Source organism: Porites lutea, chromosome 14 (assembly GCF_958299795.1).
Source record: "Porites lutea chromosome 14, jaPorLute2.1, whole genome shotgun sequence".
Classification (NCBI taxonomy): Eukaryota; Metazoa; Cnidaria; class Anthozoa; order Scleractinia; family Poritidae; genus Porites; species Porites lutea.
Genome location: NC_133214.1, coordinates 14,913,272 through 14,935,106, shown reverse-complemented (window position 1 = coordinate 14,935,106; position 21,835 = coordinate 14,913,272). Strand labels below are relative to the sequence as shown.

Below are 21,835 nucleotides of genomic sequence, written 5' to 3'. Positions count from 1 at the left end.
AAAGCCGGAGGACTCCGGGTAGAGGGCACGAGAATGAGAGGGGCCGGAAAGAATGAAGAATCCAAACTCGACCCCAGTGCTTACACGAATGGGCGCATGCTCAGGAATCAAATCACATCAATATGTTTTTTGACGCAGGATGTATGATAAAATTTATAAAATAACGAAGATAGTACACGCGATCTGATTGGATAAAAACCTATGGTTTATTGTGCGGGTAAACCCATAGAAAACTTAAAGTTATTTTATAAAAGTAATAGACCACACTTTCCATGGGTTTTACCGGCGTGATAACCCACTTGGGATGTTGGGAGAACACTCGAAAAACTACTTACAAGCTAGATTTAGCTAGCAAGATTTACAAGCTTTTCTCGTGTACTCCCAACATCCCGCGTGGGTTATCACACCGGTATGCATAAATAACTCATAGTAGATTTTTCAGATGGCAAGTACTTTCTATAAGTTGTTTACCATTGAAATAGAAATGTTGATGCCATATGCTGTTGAAAAATAAAAATTCATGCGGGGACACCCCCTCATTAATAATTTCTGACTAAAAGAGGAAAGAAAACCGCAAGGTACGGTGGGGAACCCCCCTAATTATAAAGTCGAATTTAAAAATACAACGGTGGGTTAACTCTAGTATTCAAAGTAAATGGTATAAATTACTGCTTTTTCAGAGATCTCCAATACTGGCAATTAGGCATATTAAACTTTGTATGTTTTCTGGAAGTAATAACAATTTAGTAAGGTATTTAGGTATTCGGTGTGGCCCGAGTGTATGACGCGGCCAAGATATTGCTGCTTGTTTTCAACAACCACAAAAAGCTCAAAACAATTTTTTTTCGCAAAATTTGCATTAAGAGAGTGTTTGGTTCGCAACACTGAAGTGAACACTTTTGTTCTTGGCCACCAGCATGGTGAGATCGTATTACCGTGGCTCGTAGGGACAAAACACTTCCCAGAATCCAAAAACACGTTCCAAAATCCAAAACACCTCCTCCTCTGGGACGTGTTTTTGGATTCTGGGAAGTGTTTTGGATTCTGGGAAGTGTTTTGTCCCGACGAGCCACGGTACTTACGAAATGCAAATAAAACAAACAAGCAAATTTAAGTTCCGCTTTTACTTGAGAGGATTCGTTCTAGCGTTTAAAACAGATAATGGCCGTGCTTCTCATCAAAGAGCTGTGCATGAGAAGCTAGTTATGGCTTCCCGATCTAAACCTTTTGAGTGTACAGTTTGCTCGAAGCGGTTTACCACAGCTAAAGGCCGTGCTGCTCATCACAGAGCCGTACATAATGGTCTAGTTATGGCTTCTCTCGGATCCAAACCTTTTGAGTGTACAGTTTGCTCGAAGCGGTTTTCCACAGGTGATGGCCGTGCTTCTCATCAAATAGCCGTACATGTTGACAAAGGTAATCATTTTGTACCCGTAAGCATATTTTCGAAGTTTGAGTGTGAGGCACCACTAACCGAAAGAGTGCCTTTCGCATTCTAGGGTAGGGTAGTTTTGCCCACGTTGTCGGGAAATCGTCTTTTATATAAGAGTCAAGAAACTAAACGGTCACTACAAATGTTTTAGCGTCAAGGCATATTGAAAGGGAAAAGGCTCACTTCCGGTTAGCCTCCGTCGCTCAAAAACACATGACAACCGTGGGTTTTTACAGTGAAGTATTTAGTAGTTCTTAATAGTACAAATTATTGCCCTCTATTAGTAATCGCCAAAAAATGGCATTTTTTCAACTATGATGTTTGTAATTTTGTGAGCTGTATGACGACGTCGGGGATTTCCCTCTTTCAGGCCACTTACGAAATGCAAATAAAACAAACAAGTAAATTTAAGTTCCTCTTTTACTTGAGAGGATTCGTTCTTGCGTTCTCATTTAGTGAGCTAGTAATGGACTCCTTTAAATTGAAACCTTTTCCGTGTACAGTTTGCCGCAAGTTGTTTAAAACAGATAATGGCCGTACTTCTCATAAAAGAGCTGTGCATGCATGAGAAGCAAGTTAAGTGTACGGTTTGCTCGAAGCGGTTTACCACAGCCAATGGCCGTGCTGATCATCAAATAGCCGTAGATGTTGAAAGGTAATTATTTTGTAACCGTAAGCATATTTTCGAAGTTTGAGTGTGGGGCACTAACCGAAAGAGTGCCTTTAGCATTTTAGGGTAGGACGGTAGTTTTGCCCCAGTTGTCGGGAAATCGTCTTTCGGAGTCAAAACACTTGGCAGTTACTACGAATGTTGTAGCGTTAAGGTATATTAAAAGGGAAAAGACCTCACTTCCGACAGCTTAGCTTAGCCAGTTACGTAGAAGAACAGTCGAGTATTTTTTTGTACTCTTAGACTCTACGTTAGTACTTTATGAATCAGTAAAATGCTTGTATCAGTTGAAAACCTTAAGTTCTACTGGATCTATGAAAGGGAAAGCAGTTTGAAATTAAGTCCCAAAATATGCGTTTAATAGACCTTGTCACGGTTTTCGACGCCATCTTGACGAGTAGGCAAACGTGTGGGAAATTTCAGTGTTTGTATGAGAATCTAATGTCGAATAATTTCCATAAAACGGCTTTTCTGAAAAAAAAAAATCAATTGTAAACTAAAGCTACAAAGCAAAGGATTGCGCTAAAAAATTTTGGGGCCGTACCTGTGCTTAAATTTCTCCAGAGGCTTGCTTTAGTTACAGACAAATGCATAGCGCATGTGACGCCCTCAATTTTTTTCAGTAGAATCCTTTGGAAAAACTCGAAAGCTTTAGTTTACAATTGATATTTTTTTCAGAACAGCCATTCTACGGTAATTATTCGACATTAGATTCTCATACAAACACTGTAATTTCTCACGCGTTTGCCTACTCTTCAAGATGGCGTCGAAAACCTTGACCAGGTCTATTAGTTAATCACTTGTGCGAGTTCGGAGAAAATTTCGCAGAAGGGAGCCTGCTCTCACCCATGCCTAGTGAAGTTATAGGCCATTTTCGAGTTCCAAAAACTCTACTTTCGAAACCATGTTAAATGCTAAATTGTGAAAATAATTTGTATTTAAATGAGAATAAAAATCATTCTCACATCAATGGCTTCGCGCTCAAACTTGCTTTGAAACAGAGGTTTGGAATAACTCAGAAATGACGTAATGTTTGGTGGCCCATCAGATCAGGTAGGGAAGGGGTGGGTGATCATTTAATCAGATGGGGAGGGTTGGATTAAAGGTTTCAAATTTCTTTCAAACATTCGACAGGTATGGTAGATAGATAGATAGATAGATAGATAGATAGTTTATTAAAATATCGAACATGGCAGTCCGTAGACTGAATTGCGTTACAATTACTTAAAACTAAGATTAATTAAATTCCAAAAATATAAATACTAATTGAAATTATAACAAAATGTATGGTCGTGCAAAGTATTGTACCTGAGAATCTAGTACAATCTAGCAAAGTTACTGGTTTAATCATAAGCTAAACATAGGCAACCAAAGTAATGTGTTTGAGGCTAACTTAATAGCATTACGCTAGAAAGTTAACAATGATCGTCAACAAATTTGTTTAATTCTATGAAACTTATTGAAATTTGGAGATTCTATCGTATTTCGAGATTAAACTGAGGCTTTTTAGCTCTGTGAGAAAATGGATGGAAGTTGCTTCCATTTTACCCGAATCGCAACACTGACTTCATTGTCTCCGCACCATTCCACAGGAGAAGGTATGTAGTAATTATCTTAAGAACTTTAGAATAAAAAATAGATTTAGCTATCTAGCTGTACTCTATACTTGCATGCTTTTAAAAGTTATTGAGAAGGTGAAGTGTGCAAATAATCTTCAAAATTATTATGCATTGGGCAGTCCTGCCACATCATAAAAATTTCGCTCACTTTACCAGTGACTCAAATTGTTTGTCGAGTTTCAGGTGATTTAAGAGAGAATTCAAACTTGGATTTGAATAAATTCATATGTGATGAACTACAGCCAAATGAAGAATTTAATCGTCTGCTTAATGGTGCTATTGACTCGTTGTACCGAGAACTTCAGAGAGAATTGCAGCATACAAAGTATGGAATTCATAACCTGATTAAGGTTGGTGTTGAAACAGCTTCCCGCCACCTTCTCCCAAAAAGGCGGCGGTTGGACAAAGTTTTGTTGTAGTTGTCGTTACTTTTCAATAACATCCCAAGAAGATATACTGGATGTCTTTAGAAAGGGTGTGGCACACACAAAAAGCCAGCAGTTGAAATGTTTGTTTCAGTATTATTCTTGAAATGCAAACATGGAGGTAAAGAAATACAATACCAGATCGCTGATTTCTACCCTTAAGAGTTACGATTAGTGTATCTAGTAGACCGCACCTTTGCCCTGGAGGTCCCAGAAAGGTCTGCCGACCTAAAATGGTTTCAGAACCAGGACCAACTGGGCCGGGCCGAGATGTTTGTGATATTTAGCACGAAAGTGACCACAGGAAATTCGGCTTTAAATAGGTTCCACTTATCGCCTTGTCTTCGTAGGGTGGATCCATTGCAAAAGGAACCGCAATAAAAAACAACTCCGACCTGGATTGCGTGATGGTTATGAACGGTATTGAAAACGCTTCCCAGTTGAGTAGCAAACTACCCGACATTTTGCCTGACCTAGAGTCACGCTTGAGGAGCTGGACAGGGGGTTCGTGGCAATTGGATTCCATAGAGAGAACTAACTTCTCCGTGCAGTTTAACATGTCACGTTCTTCCGAAGAGTCTGTAAAGGTTGATCTATTGCCAACATTTAGGATAGAGGACATCGATGGTACGTTCATAAGATAAAAGTATTCAGTATTTTAGAAAGTCAGTAAATGGCTTTCTGAATGGAAGGTCCCAAGCCCGAGACCCAGTCATAACACAACGCTCATAACACACTGACGTAACTTCATTCTCATCCGCATGTGGATATGTATGTCTGTGTTGCACAACCGTTTTTTGTTTTTCCCTTATCTAATTGTTCACCAGGTTTTCCATAGCTTGCGAAGCAAGCGTTTCAAGAAAGCTGGCGACGAGAGCAAAAAAGAGGATCCTTCTCGCATTAACTTGATTGGCTTGATTAGCCCACTCTCCCAAAGTGCGCCATTTTCAAACTCAGCAATCACTAGCAGTTTTCAAATCGAAAAGAACAGTGGTTATACTTCCTTATATTCCTTCGTTTAAGGCTTAAAGTGTTGATACATCATTGGTTTCCAAAAAGCCGTGCGTGAAAGTTAAGATTACAACTTCTGAAAAACAGAAAAGCATTTTACTAGCCCTACTTGACCAATTTGGGCCCTTTCTCTTCTAATTCTGGGCTATTCAAAGCGCGCCCGCATTCAAATTTGCCGCTTCGATGACTATGAATAATTAATGATCGATGCCCAGGCATTCTGCGCGATGACGTAACTTCATTCTCATCCGCATGTGGATATGTATGTCTGTGTTGCACAACCGTTTTTTTTTTTTCCCTTATCTAATCGTTCACCAGGTTTTCCATAGCTTGCGAAGCAAGCGTTTCAAGAAAGCTGGCGACGAGAGCAAAAAAGAGGATCCTTCTCGCATTAACTTGATTGGAAGCGCTTGCTATGCAGGCTAGGTTTTCCATAACGTCAGTGAAAGTGTGCAAAATGTTGGATGTCTGTGTGCAGATTTAACCTCACTGAAACTTGTTTCAAAGAGACAGCAGCTAGAATTATGTTTTGTTTTATGGTTTGTTTTGTATTTATTTTTTTAGTTTGTTTGTTCTTTTACTTTCTCGTCTCCATCTATACCAGCCTTGGTTTGTCAACAGCCCGACAATAAAGCAATGTTGAGCTCTAGGGTAGCTGGGGTAGGGGGTGTGTGGGTGCGGGCAGACCCAGTGAAGCAATGCACAGTCAATGCCAAATTCTCTCCAAGGTCACTCTCGTTTTCGGTCACAATCAGGTCCCATATGTTCAACGTTGGTAGCGCTATCCACCGGATAAATCACTATCTAACAGATGAGTATTGGAGAAGCCAATTGCTTTATTCAGTGGATAGTGATTTATCCGGTGGATAGGGATCTGGATAGGCTAGGGTTATCCACCTTTTGAACAACTGGCGCCAGGTTGTCCAAAGGAAAATGAGCTAAGAGAGCTTAGCTTGTTTATCTCTCGTCTTGCTATTTTCGTTTCGTGTTTTTGTATCTCAGTGTGCTAATTTTAATAGTTTACCAAATGCGGGTGTTCACAGCTCTTCTAGACAAAGAATTCAACGCCTTCACAAGATGAGGGATGTCTCATAGCTTCTCATCACGAAATTGTCTCCGTCCTACAAGATGGCAATCGTTTTATATTCCCCACTTGGCCCTACCCAGGGAGCACAGGGAAAAGCTCTTAAGATCTTAAAGTAGACGGTTACCGACCCCCAACACCCTGGGGGCTTACCATTGATAGGTGAAACAGACATACATAAACTTGAGAAAAACGATTTATCAGCTTTAAGTAACAATACTTCTGTGATGTTGAATCTGTGCAGAGATCCAATATTCTTTGTCTTAGAAAGAAAGAGGGTTTACAAAGAAATGCGCGGTGATAAAAAGATCAGGCCGTATTGCTCGGCTGCTCTTGTGAGGTCACAAGTAGAGTTCGTCGAGAAACAGCCTCCAAACGTAAAAGACCTGATTCGCTTAGTGAAGTATTGGCGCAAGACGTACATTCCACAGATTGGTCACGAGCGACTCCCGCCCTCGTACTTACTGGAGCTTCTCACAATACATGCCTGGGAGAAAGCGAAATGTCCCACGACATTTGACATGAAGATTGGCTTTAAAGCTGTCATGAAGCTTCTAAAGGTTCATTACAAACTTCGTGTTTATTGGGGAGATTACTACGGAAAGGATGTCATTACATGCAGGTACATTCTTAGGCTGGTTAGAACTAGTTTATTTACTAGGATTAAAAGAACTACTTTCTACTGTCTCGAGGACACAGGCCATCTCCAATGTTTATTGTTTTGGAAGGCCTGGACGTCCTAACAGTAATGAACAGTATATAACACTCAAATCAACGCCATTGCGAAGCGTGTCTCTTGTACTTCTTCCCATGAGGCAACGTATTACGGTTTCCACCCTCCAACACTTGTAAATCGGTAAATAATTAGAAATGTCCCTGGCCCCTTCCCGACGCCTTTTGGTCGCACTTTTCACTTGACTTTATCTCAATAAGCTAGGAGTGGTTCTCCTGGTGAGAAATTCATAAAACATCTTGGTAAGTGTAAAATGACGCATCTTACGAATGTTCCATTAATTGCATGTTTTTATTTAATTTATTGTATATTTCAGTTCTTTTCTCTTTTTTTATTTTGTGTTTCAGTCTTAAGAGCCCACATGTTATCGACCCAGCAAACCCAACCAACAACCTTTACTCCGATGTCAACTGTTGGCGTAAGGTGAGAAAGACTGCAGAAAAAACCATGCGGAAACCCCTTCTAAGTGATGTACAGGTTACTGATAACTGGAGTTGAAGAACCACGATTTTATTAGATTTATTCCTCAACTTCTTAAAAAGATATCTGTGATTGAACAAAATCTCATAGAGACGTATAATAGGTTAATATGATATCAGTTTGAAAACAGAGACATTTCTATGTAGGGAGGTAGCCTGCGTAGCAGGCGCTTGGAAGAAAGAACGGGGCACGCGAGGGAGACAAGCGAGGGGAGAGGGAGTGCTTGCCCGGGCAAGACGTCCATGAAAATCGTTTCCCGCCTCTGGTCCAATTGACCACTCCAGAAATACCATAACATACCATAAAGCTCTTTGTTTGTCACTCCAAAGTTTTGCATTATCATTGTCTTCAGTTTCTCTTGGGAATTGAACCGGCCCCACGAGAAACTGAAAACAATGCTTATGCAAACTTTGGGGTGACAAACAAAGAGCATTATGGTATGTTATGGTATTTTCTGGAGTGGTCAATTATCTAGCGGACGCTGCGTGATCTATTTAAAATTTTGGCAGACAACGCTCCAGATCGACCTCCCATAAACAAAGCGTGTCAAAGCGCGTGGTGTTTTTATATCCTATCTGTTATAAAGATCAGCTACGTGATCTGATTAAAGTTGACTCGTCCCCAGTCGTCTCCAAGTTGTCTCTACTCATTAACTGATTATTTACTAGGGAAGCGCTTGGGTTATGCGCGCGGAGAAGATGGGAAGGCGAGAGGAAGGGAGACCCTTCTCCTTTCTTTCTTCTCGTCATCCCCTTCGTTAAAGAGCCCGTTCTAGTCTTCCACGCCAAATACTAATAATGAGAGAGGACTGGGGACGAGTCAGTGATTAAAGAGCGATGGAGCAATAAACCGACGACAAACACACAGCATTAAATCGTTTTTAACCAAAGGCACGATAAATACGAAAAACAGAGTAAAAACTGGATATATTTAAAGAATGCATGCTGTGTATTATAAAAAGCTAATATATTGTTTTCTGAGATTGCGAAGTCACAACTGTACAGATACGAAAGATTACAACGTACGTGGAAAATGACCTTTTGAGCTGATATGTCTTACTAAACGGACCTAAAGTTCAGGACGTAAACTGTACCGAGACGTTTTTACGAGTGTAGCTAAATGTCGTGGGTAGTGGTAGAGGTCGTGGGTCGTGGGTGTGGGTAAATGTGGTGGGTAAAAAAAAGTATAGAAAAAAATGATAAAGTAAAGTAATTGAAAAAAAGAAATAAATAGAAAAAAGTTGTAAAATATTTATGAAACGAAAGTCTCCAACTCCTTGATTGCCTTTTTCGTTACGGCTTTTTCTTCGTCCTCTTCCTGATATTTTCTTAGCTACGTGAGACTTGGTTCCCCTTTCATAACATCACTGTGTAAAAGACATGTTGCCGATGAAGGTTTATTCATGCCTGAGCTATCGCCGCGAAATAAACGAAACAGACGTAAATTATACCTGCAATTTGCCGAAAGTATGGGACAGTTCTGACTCGCTGAATGGAAATCACTCACTATTTTATCTTTATTCGATCTCAGCGAAGATTTTTTAACACGATGGAATGCGATCACCTTGAGAAAGGGGAGGGAAAAAGGACAACTTTGAGGTATTTCACATTTTTGGATAGAAGTCTTTCTTAAAAAAGTTTTAGGTCTCTTACCTTACGAAGGAACCACCTCCATTCCCAACCTTTCAAGTTAAAGCGAGACTGTATGTAAATTTTATTGCCGTACGGAAATAAAATCTTCTCGATTTTTTTTTTTGTGTACAAAATCTTTCCTGGAACGATTCGAAATATCATTCCTTAAACTGAAAGGACGTTTCACTCACGAATGTTGACATCATTGAGAAAAAGCAGCTCAGTCTCCAGCCGTTTTCTATAGCCTGCTTCAGGTTACACAGAGTTTCTTTTATTTTTCGTCTAAATGCCTTTTTAGTGTCCCGTTGTACTAGAGGATTCGCTTATTTGCCTTTTTTACCGCGGGGAATGGAAATAGGACTGGTATGTACGCGGAGGTTTTCTTTTAATGAATTTTACAATTTTTTGCTATTTAATTTTTTAATTTTTATTTGTTTTGGAAGACTTTTTTTTACCCACGACATTTACCCACACCAACACCCACGACCCACGACCACTACCCACTACCCACGACCAACATGGCCCTAGTATAAAAGTGTTTCACTTCATCAATCCTGTTGAGGTCTTGATGGTATGCATTCCATCGACAATGCAAGCAGCCAACTTCTTTTTGAACAAAGAATACTTTCTCCGATCCTCATTTCGACGGATCTTCAACGATTCGACAAATCTTTTGTCTGTCACCGCTTCTTCTGACGGGTATTTGATGTCAAATCGTCCCTTTCTGGATACCGCCGTTGGAACATTCCAACGTTTCTTTGAGATTACATCCACATAGTCCATTGAATTAGTGACCTACAAGATCTGAACTTCGATTTAACCATTAATTTTAGTGGTATAATATAAGACATAAGACCTTCACTGCCTTGTCCATGTACTACATGTTTAGACTATGTTTTACAAACGATCTAGTGTTTTCTTTGATTGAGAGTTGTCCCCAAGAGAGCCTCCAATAGGAATTTTCCGCACTCTTAGAAAGCGAGTAAAAACGATTTTTATGGGCCTCTCGGGCAGGCGCTTCCTCTCCCCTCGAGTGTCTCCCTCGCGTGCCCGTTCTTTCTTACACCCCTTACTTCCAAGCGCCTACTACGCAGGCTATGTAGGGAGGTTGAAATGCCACATAACAATAGAGAGTAGCTTAGTTTTTACACGCAATGTTACCAAGACAGGTTCCGCATTCGGCCATATTTTGAAAGTATGGGATCCAGAAATGGCCTGTTCAGAGTGAGTTCTTGGGAGAAAAGCAACCTTCCATATTTCTATAACTCATGATAAATTGCAGTGAAATTCTAAATTTATAAAGGAGTACTAATATAGATTTGCGAAAGTTCTCTTTTCTCAACTAGTCACTGGCTCCCTAAGATCGACGGGTTCTGGGAGCTGAGGGTCATTGTCGAGATTATTATCGATTTATCTATCAGCGAAAAAAGCTCATGGCGAGAGTTTTGCAAGCTCAACCGAAAGAGCTTTAAAATAAAAGCATTAAAAAAACACTGAGTTGTTCGTTGTGTTTATCATTTATTTTCGGGAAGATCAGTTCTGACACGAGCAATTATTGTTCAACAACCCGGGGCAACACTTCCGACAATTCCAGACACCCCAGAGCATTCCAAAACACACCTGAACACTCCGGACACTGAACCAATCAACAAAAGTAAATTGGCCAAGACAAACCAAAACTCTCACCAGACAAAATATTAATTATTTCTTCTGTTTGCTTAATTAATTTCAGTTAATATTTAAGGCGTTTCAGTTAATTCGACCGAGCCTTTGCGTTTCGGTCAAAATCTGAAATTTCCTCTATATGTGTTTGTAATCTAATTCAGGTCTAATTCGACCAAGAAATGATGTTTATGTGTTTTAGAGTACTAGCAAATAAAAATATAAAAAAATATTTAAATTTTGGAACTAAGCAAGTGGATAAGTAGACTACGAGTAGTCCCCCATTTTTCCTCAGAGATAGCAGAAGGAGCAAAACACGAGGGCGCGTGAAAATCACCCCACGCGAGAAAAGGCGACACGCCTACTCGTAGTCTATTGGATAAGGGTATCATTTAGTTTTAAGGTTATATTTACCGACCAGGCATTTATGGCACCATCATCTTGGTAACCGCGTGATATCGCAGTTTCTAATGTGTCTCAGTGTTCATTAGGTTTGCTTTTCGATAAGGTTTTTAGTAAGATAACAATTCTCCATGTTCTTAAGGAACACTAGAACTGGGCAGAGTCAACATTTAAAATTTTCTCCATTTTGTGTATTTTTAAAACAAGGTGATCATTTATCAAATTTCTGATCTCGCATTTCAGTCAACCTCGCCACTCGATCACAGAAATAAAACTTATTCCACTTGAACTTCAACCTACACTTAGTATGTCACGCCGTAAAGCAAGAAGAGCACATAAATAGAGGCAAAACTCCAGCACCTGATGGTTTAAACCGCAAGAACGAACGTTGAGGTGTACCTTATCAATCACCTTGTTGTAAAATTATTTACCTTTCTATCATGCTATCTATTGTTCACATTTTTAGTTTATCATTAACCTCTCATGTAAATTCAAATTCGCATCTTAGGAGCCATTGTATTCTCTTTCAGTGTAGCTCTGGCCCTTTGCCGTATTGCCAGCCTTGCATTCAGTTTTGTTTTAAAATTCGCTCTTCAAGTGACGTCTGGCATTAGCATCTCTACACTAGACATCCGACAAGAAAGAACCAGTCGGTTTTATATGCGTATTAAGGGGACCTCTGCACTCAAGAGTTTTTACTTCTGATTTCAGCTGACGGCCATTTTGGATCAAGTTTCCAAAGAGGTCAGCCAATGATTTGGGTGGAATTTGCATCATGTTTGTTTATAAAATAGTTAAAGAAGGCTAAAAAATTCTGATGTTTGGGATTTCAACTGCTTAGTGCATTGTTGAGTCACCTTTACATCTCTTTTTCATATGTGCATGTGTCCAATGTTTCACACTTAATTTTAATTTTGCCGGCCGTGATCAGCATATCGCTTTTTAAGGTGCCCCGAACCTATTTATATGCGCGTTGGTTATGTTTTTGAATCGCGTTTTTCGGTAGGAATGATTTAACCGATTCCATGATTTTTGGCATCTTTAGAAAAAAAGGTCGAACTTTAAGAAAATGTTATTTATTTTCTTGCAGATATAAAAACAGTTGAGATATCGGCATAAGTTTAAAACCGTATTTTACAAAAAATATCAATAATTTCGAAACCCTGAGACAGATTTTTCTCTAACTTCTGCAAATAAGCCTCAGAGCTCTCTAGTTTTATATCTGCAGGTTTGAAGTCAATCGTGACCGCAGAACTCGCCGCACAAATAGCTGGTCAAATTTAACCTTAAAATGCGACGCTAACACATTTGTGAAAGTTGCAACACAAATAGAGGACAAATGCCGACAGACTATCTCCTATCTGCAAGGGTATTCTTGCCCAAAGCTTCAGTTGCAAGAAACTGAGTAATCAGAAAACCTACGGCGAATACAGTTCGCAATACAAGAAGAACAACTTTATGCTGAAAGATTAAAGGCAAGGGCAAGATTAAATAACTTCTATTTATCAAAGTTACTGTGTATTTTCCCTTCTCTTTTTTCGCAAAAAATCTCAACAAAGTACGATATAACATCTACGGAAATCTCCTACCAGTTTTTAGCACTGAAGGTTCCTTTCTTGAGGACAAATAAAGCCACCAACTCCAGTACTTCAACCGATCCATTTTCAGCTGCAACGAAAACCCTTGTATTAGGTAATTTATTCAAGTTTGAAAGATTTGCCATCACATTCGCACGGGGAATTTTGCCATTGGGGATAATAAAAAAATAAGACGATTGTCATATTTTCTTCATCTTTATCCCCAAGTGGCAAACTTCCCGTGCGAATGTGACGTCAAGTCTAATACCCTTGAATAAATTACCAAGTACAAGGGCTTTCAGTGCAGCTGAAAAATGGACGGTTAGAAGCACTGGAGTTGGTGGCTTTATTTATCCTCGAAACGGAAACCTGCAACGCCGAAGTTAGAGAAAAACCTGTCTTAAGGTTTCGAAATTATTGACAATTTTTGTAAAAATACGGCGATATCTCAACCGTTTTTTTACCTACAGGAAAATAAATAATATTTTCTTAAAGTTCAACCATTCTTTATTAAGGATGCCAAAAATCATGGAAATCGGTTAAATCATTCCTGCCGAAAATCGCGATTCAAAAATATAACCAACGCGCATATAAATAGGTTCGGGCCACCTCAAAGAGGACCCTCATTGTTTTGGACAACAACAGCAGCCTTCTGCGGGCCTGAACAATTTTTATTAATTCGGCGGAGCGCGAATTAAAGGATTCGCGCTGCTCAGGAATGTTCCAAAGTTGCTTCGCAAGATCACTTCTAGATCTTTCGGGTACAATAAATATTTGAGGCGGTGCGCAAAGTATTAAAGGATTTGCGACGCTGAAGAATGTCGTAAAGTTGCAGTTTGCTTCCGAAGTGAGGTCGGAAGTTGTTCGAGATATCTTTAAGAAAGTCAAGATTACACAAGTTACATGCCTTCATGGAAAAAAGTTTGGGGACAGATAACGATAAGAGTGATTACTGAAGATTATTGCAGCAAGAGTGATTCGAAAGACGAAGATCGAGGAAGTGGTACGGTCGTTTGCTCAGTTGCGAGTAGACGAAATGATTCGGGAAGCGATAGATTGTCAACCAGGCATGACAAGGAGAAGCAAAACGCATGTACCGTGATTTCGTAACCGTTGTGATAAGCATCATTATCACTGATTGTTCTTCTTTTTAGTTTTGTTTGGAAGAGTAGGTGTTTTTGTACTTGTTTTTGTATTGCGTGTTATTGCTTTTCATGTAATAATTTATTAAAGCTTATGTTGCGATGTTGTATATGAATTATCCTCGGTGTGGAGGTTTTACAGTTTCAGCAAGTTTTGTAAAGGAGTGTACTGATGTTAGTTACGTTGCTGGAGAAGGTGTGGGGTTAATTGTACATAAGGAAAGTGTTGTTATAGAGGAAATAAAGGAAGTGGAACTTAGCTCTTGTCGTGCGCAATTTATTCATGACATTATAGTCGAAACGCGGTCATACACCTAGCGGACTTCTGGTGAAGAAATCAACACGTCTTGTCACTCAAAGGAGAAAAGTAAGGGTATTTGTACGGAGGGTGTCCGGAAAAATATCATTTCTTACTATTCCTTCGCATTCACAATTAATTTCACAACCACGACGCCGAATTGCACGTTCTCATAGCATCTTGTTGTTTTGTAGTTTTGGTTTGTTAGTTCCGGTTTCGTTTAATATTCCTTCAGTTTTTGACGCAAAAAATTCCAAAAAAATATAACCCATAGAAGATTCTTCTTTGTTTATTCGCATGGCAGGCATTCGGCGAGCTCTTTTACCATATTATTTGAAATAAAAATATTGATGTCAGATGCTGTTGAAATAAGGGGAATTTAAGCGGGGAACCCCCTGATCAATATATGTTCCGACAGGTGGCCATGGAACCCCGCTAAAAATAAAGTCGAATTTAAAATGCAACAACGGCTTAACTCCTGATTTGAAATAAATAGTATAAATTATTACTTTTTAAGTACTCTCCAAACTGGGATTTTTTTAAGCCCTGACGTTCTTGAAGAAGTAACAGACAAGATATGGGTTATATTCGGAAGTGACCATCATATGACGCGAGGCCACATATAGCTGACATAGCTGGTTTTCAAGCACGAAAAAAATTGGCCATACTGGCAGACAGAACAATTCTTTTCAGAATTTGCATGAAGATGGCCAAAGTGACGTCATCTTAAAACCAGCAATTATAAACTCGAATTTAAAATACAACAGCCTAGAGTGGGTTATCTCAAATATTTAGTATCAAATATAACAAATTATTACTCTTTAATAGTACACACAAAAATGAGCAATTTTTCAGCCATGATGTTAATAAGAAGTAACCAACAATTCTTTGAGTTATATTCGGTATGACCATTGCATGACGAAGTCGGGGATTTCCCTCGTCAAGCCACTTGTGCGCATGCACGTGTGAAATACAAATAACACAAACCAGCAAAGAAACTTTCCCTTAACAAGCTACAACGTACGTTCTCACGTAGTTTAAGCTAATTATGGATTGGCGATCAAAACTTTATCAGTGTACAATCTGCTTAAAGTGTTTTAACACAGAAATTGGCCGTGTTGATCATCAAATGGATGTACATGGTGATTATTCATTTTATGGAGTATTCACTTGTTCATACGAATTGTGTACCCGGAAGCGGACTTTTCGACGCCAAGTTGACGTAGGCAATCATTTGAAAAACCCTGGCAAGTGGCACCAGAGAAAAGGTAATATTGATCAAAAATATAACTTTTACATACAATGTCAGGATGTGTGCTAATACCCGAAGTCTTTAGGAGTACGATATGAAGAGAAAATGAAAGCCAAACCAGGAAGCTTAAGAAAAGGCGTTTAGAGCGACGAATTCTAACCGAAAGCGAATCTTTGACGCTGCAACATTTGTAAAGTAAACTGGAAGCGATAACTAAAAAGGGAAAGGGGTGAATAAAACGGTTCAAGTTTTCTTTCAAACAATTTCGCAATAGACCATTTTAGATTGTATGTTGTTTTCTCAAGTTAGATGAGCACGTGATGTTCCCAGGGGAGTCCATGATGTTCACATTTCTTGAATATATTGCGGGTAGCACGTTTGAAAGACATCACGTGGTTTGAACATACAAGCTAAATGTGCTAGATGGTCAAAACATGCGTGAACAGATTCCGAGTGATAGAGGACTCAACATTCCATTCATTCTTAGTGGGAATCCAAACGAATGCTAGCGCATAAGTAATAACAACCTTATACGAAATGTAACACATTATCGTCAACGCTATGTGGAGATTTCATCGAAGTTTGAAATTAGTTAGAGACTTTTTATCGATTTAAGTTTATATTCCTGAAAGAACTCAGAATCGAAACAGATTGCGAAACATTGCAAGCCAAATTACAAGCATTTCATTTGGTGCCATTTTATGACGGCTGTCATTCAAGGAAGCCGAATTAACAGAAGAAACTGAATTGAAATGTCGACAAACTGAATAAACTTGAGAAATTTCTCGTTTTGCCTTTTTTGCGATAAGTGAAATACATCAATCACATAAGAAAAAAAGATTTTAGCAATGGACGAAAAAAATCCTAAAAATAGTCCATTTTATCTACAAAAAATTTGGGGTACTTACTTGAAGTTTTCTTAAGGTGAGTGTCGAAAAAAGGTATTGTGTTTTTCGTTTTTGCGTACATTTAACTAATCAAGAAGGTGATTTTTATGGAGTTTTTCAGTTTCTAGTTCCAGGTATTAGCGAAAAGTAGAATTGCCGGAAGTGATCACCGATTCATAATATTCTCAAAGTGCCGTTTGGGTGGTTCTTCGTGTAAACCCTACTTCAGGTTTGCAATATCTAAGTCCGTCTTTCTTCCCGCGTTTGTCCCTTGTAGTGAAACCCGTCAGTAAAGTTCTGAAGGTTTACTGCCTCCTACTGTACAAGTTTCACTTCCTTGGGTTTTTTCTGCAGTCATTGCTCTTGCCCTTCTTCCTATTTTTCTGCTTTAGGAGACTTTACGGACACCCGGATAATACGGACACCATGGCACGCCCCCTTGATGTCCGTATTAACCGGGCTCCACTGCATTTTTGGAAATCGGCCATTGCACTCGCAGTTCGTGCAAAGAACAAAAGATAATGTGAACGTCAGATTTACATGAAGCTCTACCCAAACGGCAATTTGACACTGTAATGGTAATTTCCAAAGTGGCCCATACAAGGCCTTCTGCCACGCCGTTTTCACCGACCGGTTTATTCTTAAAACACTTTTTTCCCGCGAAAATAGAAGATTTTCTCCCTGGATGTGAGCAATGTACCTCAAGGGGCATTTCTAGGACCGGTGCTTTTCCTTTTGTTCGTCAACGATATGCTTCTCCACTTTCACAAGTAAACTATGGACATTTACGCAGACGATTCCACCTTGTCTTTAAGTTCAAATTGGAAAACCATTCCATTACTAAATCAATTCATCTAAGGACCTAACAGAGATGGAGTGATGGTTGCTTATGCGTTCATCTTTAAGGAAGTTCGAAGAAATTCTCGACGCATTTCCGCAGTAGCAATAATGATATTGAAGGACTACAATTGAACAGCTGCCTGCGGCCTGGAGTATACTGTACGTCCGGTTTGCACTTTAGTTCACAAAGAAAGTCAAGTAATAAAGCAATACTGAAATGCATTCATGAATTGTTTTACCGTTGTAAAAAGTTGTTTTCGCGCTGCTAGTCAATCTCAGCAGTTTCTTATTATTAAAATTATGAGTATAAAGAAAAGGAAGTGCCCTTTGAACAATAGAAGTCATGGATTTATAATTTAGCGCTTAAGGTGTAGTTAAGGTGTCCTGTCAAGGTTTGTTTGCTAGGTATGGCCTGTCTATCTGTTCTTCAGTGACTTAAATTGTTTCTCGAATTGCAGGTGCAGAAAATTCCATCTTCCACCTCGTTCCCATGTTCCTTTCCCTTCCTTCCATGAGGAAGGAAGAGAAGGGAATCTTTGAACAAGCTTGCTCTAGCCTGGACGTAAATAAATTCGTAAGTGATGAGCTCCAACCAGATGGCGAATTTCATGGTCTGTTAAATGATGCCATTGACTCCTTGTACCGAGAACTTCAGAAAGGCTTGGAGTATACAAACTACGGAATTCATAACTTGATCAAGGTAACTGCTAGAACCGCCCCCTGCCCCTCCCCACTAGCGCTAAATTATCGTTGTAGATGTTTTTAATTTTCAACAATATCCCAAGACAGGTAATAGGCTCTTGCCCTAGCAGACACTAGATTTATTTCAAAAGGGTGTGGCACAGGAAAACCAGCCGGCAGTTGAAATGTTTGCCTCTGCCAGTTATTTCAAAAGGCGATAGTTTTGTTAATACAGTGAAAGATGCTAGGAAATAGTAAAATTTGAAACACAGGTAAATGACTGCCACAACTCCTGCCATGTTAAAACACTTCTTGAAAGTACAAGATAAACTAAGCCGTTCCAAGAATACATGAATCGGTTCACCTCTCTTTCCCTGAATAATGTTTCGTGGGTTTGCTTGGGCATAGACGTCTTCAAAATCAACATTGAAGGGGAAGTGGAGAAGAAATTCGCAAGCGTTTCTCAACAATTATGACCGGGGATGTATCTTTAATACCAAATCACTGATTTTTATCCTTAAAAGTTACGAGTAGCGTCTCCGATACTTTGGCCTTAGAGTCCCGTCTGCTAATCCAGAGGGGTTTCTAGATCTTGGGCCGCGGTCATCGTGAGTTTAGCACGAAAGCAATAATAAAACGTGCTATGATTAGATTCTACATGTCGCCTTGTCTTTTTAGGGCGGATCCATTGCAAAAGGCACTGCATTGAAAAACAACGCCGACCTGGATTGCGTGATGGTTATGAACGGTATTGAAAACGCTTCCCAGTTGAGCAGCAAACTACCTGACATCTTGTACATGCTAGAGTCACGCTTGGGGAGCAGTATAGGGGACTCCTGGAGTTTGACTTCCATAAAGAAGACGCGGTTCTCCTTGCAGTTTAACATGTCACGTTATTTCAACCCTGGGGAGTCTGTTAAGGTTGATCTTTTGCCCACATTTGAAGCAAGCGTAGCAGGCATCGATGGTACGTACGTAACCGCAAGAGTTGAAACGCTGAGTTACTCATAGACAAGTTAGTGCACGGCTGTTTGAATGGGAGGCCCCCTTGAAGAAATTCTCAGTTAACTCAACGTTCATAACCCAACCTAACTTAACTCATCGCACAACTTCTTTTTACCCTACGTACAAATGTAATTGTTCACCCGGTTTTGACCGAAGTCAGCAAAATGTATGAAAATATTGATTGTCGATCAGCTTACAATTTGTTTTGTTTTTCCTTTTTTGGTCAATTAACATGTGTTTCCAGTAGGGCAATCTCTTTTTTTTATTACCTCTTGCAATCTTGTTTTGATTTATTGTTTGGTTCCCTATATTATCTTCGTCACTACTACTTCTCTTATACCATTCTAAATTCTTTTTCTTTCCATAATTTCAAGTAATTACACAAATTTTTGCTTCACTTGTATATCTCAGTCCACTCTGTGTTCATTTCACTTCTTTTTGTATCTCCCCAGTCAGTGTTTTTTTTGAAACAAAAGACTGGTCTTAACTTTTGTGCAACGTCTTGAATTTCATTTTATTTTGTTTGCCATAAATATCTTCCACTAGTTTGCTAACGTGCTCAAAGTTCTTTGGACAAAGACCACATCGCCGCTTCAAGTGAAATTCATAAGATGGGGGATCAGTCTCATCATCAGGTTCTCTCGGTCCTACTAGATGCATGGCGACAGTTTCAAATTCCCCCACCCTAGGGGTTTGCACAACAATCCAATAGTATACCTACCCAGGGACAGCTCTCAAAATCAAATTCCCATGAGAAGGCATTAGTGCCCTCCATTCTCACCAGGGGCTTACCATTTCATACGTAGGTGCAACAGACATACATAATCTTTGCGCGCAGATTAAGCTACTAAACAGTGATTTTTGGGTTGTTGGTCAACTGCCCATCAGTGAAGCTAAAGACACGCGCAATCTTGAAAAACGATTTATGAACTTTTACTACATCTTTTATGATGTTGAATCTGAGGGGAGATTTAATCTAAAAATACTTTTATGATGTTACATCTAAGCCGAGATTCAATATTCTTTGTCTTAGAGCGAGAAAGGTTTTACAGAAAAATGCTTGAGGACAAAAAGAACTGGCCATACTACTCCGCAGCCCTTGTGATGATTCAAAAACACTTCGTCAAGGAACGGCCTGCACTCGTAAAAAACTTGATTCGGTTGGTGAAGTATTGGCGCAAGACGTATATTCCACAGAGTGGTAGTAAGCATGTCCCGCCCTCCTATATTCTGGAGCTTCTCACAATACATGCTTGGGAAAATGCAAATCGTCCAGAAAGCTTTGACTTGAAGATTGGTTTAAAAGCTGTTTTGGAGGTTCTAAAGAATCACCAAAGTCTTCGTGTTTCCTGGGGAGATTACTACAGAAAGAATTTAATTCCAAGCAGGTACATTCATGGAGTGTTCTAAATTAGTTTAACCAGGATAAACGAACCGCCTTTTAGATTCTTGAGGACATAGGCCGTCTCGGATGTTTATAAACCGGTATGCTCTTTTTACCTTATTTCAACCAGTTGCCAAATCCGCTAGGAATGTCTATCGAGGCAAGAAATTTGTAACACGTTAATTTTAGAAATATAGCAATTGGACAAATTTTCTTTTACCGGAGAATTTTATTTATGGCATATTTTCCTTTTTGGCATTTCAGTCTCCTGTATGGGCCATATGTAATTGATCCTGCCAACCCAACCAACAACCTGCACGACGCTGTTGACTGCTGGGATGAGGTGAAAAAGGTTGCAGAAGAAACCATGCGGAAACCCCTTCTCAGAGATGTGTGGGTTACAGCTAACTGGAGATGAAGAACCACGATTTTATTAGATTTATTTGTAATATGTAGAGTCCCTAAAGGGATTAGGGTATAATTTTGAGTGTGTAGTGTTTAGCAGCCAAGCGTGTCATCGATAGCGTCATCAGCTATGTAACCGCGTGATATCTATTTCTTAAACTATTGTAAGTAGTCACCCTGTATTAGTTTTGCAGTTCATTAAAGCTTCTAGTAAGATAACAAGTCTCCACGTTCTTTAGGAATCCGAGAACTCAACAAAGTTAACATCTGAAATTTCCTCTGTTTTGTGTACTATCAAAACAACGGAAGAAAATGGTGTTTGGTGACATTTTGAGCCGACGAGAAGGCTACCCAGATCGTTTATCAAATTTCTGATTTCTGCTGCCGGCCATCTTGAACTGAAATTTGTTTCAGCGTGATGAGAGGGTCACCCAAGCCATTTATTAATATTTCAATTTGGGCTTCTTTTCATCTTCGAATTTTTACCACAGGGGATAACCTACAATCGAAAAGTATGTTATGGCTCGTAATTCCCTCGCCGCAAATTCATAAATAGCCATGATCATAACAATCAGTTTCGCACAGTGATTTATTCAGGACATGTGTCAATCAACAGTTGCAATATTATAAAAACAATCACCACAATTCAGTACTGGGTAACTCGTTACATTTTAATCCCATATTTCTTCTGAGGAGGTCCATGTTTACTTCGGGTGCATGTACAGAGTCAACGACTAAAGAGTAAAAAAAAAAGCGCGTACATCTTTTTTGTATCATACAGTCGACTTAACTTCGTTTTCTTAAATACAAGGCGAGTGTGCAACCTTGTTCCCAGGGTGCACTCCTACTCTTCCTCCGGGAGGATGAGCAGGAGAGGAATCTGGAAACGAAGTTGGATAAGTGTGTAGGGATGTGTAAGTGAAATCATCACGCTTGAAGCCTGAATCACGCCCAACGCTTCTTCATTTCACCTGAGAAAAATTGAAAAGATAATATAATAAGTATATATTGACAAATAAAATAATACAGAAAAACAAAGAACTCACCCGGCAAGCCTCTTGTGTTCGCGAAGTAAGGGCACCCAACGACCGAATGTTTCCAAATACGCCAGAAGTGTTTCAGATGGTTTTCTCTATGCTTTAGAAGCCTGTTTGGTTAATCTGGAGTTGCACTAAAAACTACTTATCTGTTCGGATGTCTAAGGGGAACTTTGGT

General features: G+C 39.5%; 2 protein-coding genes across 2 annotated transcripts; both read left to right on the top strand.

Annotated features, from left to right (window-relative positions):
* The first annotated feature begins 1,153 nt into the window (after positions 1 to 1,153).
* On the top strand, positions 1,154 to 8,602 carry LOC140924493 (2'-5'-oligoadenylate synthase 1-like). Its single transcript, XM_073374518.1, has 5 exons — positions 1,154 to 1,416; positions 3,905 to 4,071; positions 4,497 to 4,773; positions 6,509 to 6,863; positions 7,322 to 8,602. Exons 1-5 carry the CDS (start codon positions 1,206 to 1,208, stop codon positions 7,470 to 7,472), a joined length of 1,161 nt encoding a protein of 386 aa, XP_073230619.1. The 5' UTR covers positions 1,154 to 1,205; the 3' UTR covers positions 7,473 to 8,602.
* A 6,567-nt stretch (positions 8,603 to 15,169) lies between these two features.
* On the top strand, positions 15,170 to 20,864 carry LOC140924490 (2'-5'-oligoadenylate synthase 1-like). The gene is made up of 5 exons (XM_073374515.1): positions 15,170 to 15,434; positions 17,604 to 17,845; positions 18,505 to 18,793; positions 19,865 to 20,219; positions 20,480 to 20,864. Exons 1-5 carry the CDS (start codon positions 15,215 to 15,217, stop codon positions 20,631 to 20,633), a joined length of 1,260 nt encoding a protein of 419 aa, XP_073230616.1. The 5' UTR covers positions 15,170 to 15,214; the 3' UTR covers positions 20,634 to 20,864.
* The last annotated feature ends 971 nt before the right edge of the window (positions 20,865 to 21,835 follow it).

Bases quoted from the DNA above. Each gene is read 5' to 3' on its own strand.
- LOC140924493 (XM_073374518.1), top strand. From the start codon at position 1,206: ATGGCTTCCCGATCTAAACCTTTTGAGTGTACAGTTTGCTCGAAGCGG. The intron at 1,417-3,904 runs GTAATCATTTTG...GTCGAGTTTCAG, and splicing joins AGCCGTACATGTTGACAAAG to GTGATTTAAGAGAGAATTCA. The intron at 4,072-4,496 runs GTTGGTGTTGAA...TTGTCTTCGTAG, and splicing joins GAATTCATAACCTGATTAAG to GGTGGATCCATTGCAAAAGG.
- LOC140924490 (XM_073374515.1), top strand. From the start codon at position 15,215: ATGGATTGGCGATCAAAACTTTATCAGTGTACAATCTGCTTAAAGTGT. The intron at 18,794-19,864 runs GTACGTACGTAA...TCTTTGTCTTAG, and splicing joins AAGCGTAGCAGGCATCGATG to AGCGAGAAAGGTTTTACAGA. The intron at 20,220-20,479 runs GTACATTCATGG...TTGGCATTTCAG, and splicing joins AAGAATTTAATTCCAAGCAG to TCTCCTGTATGGGCCATATG.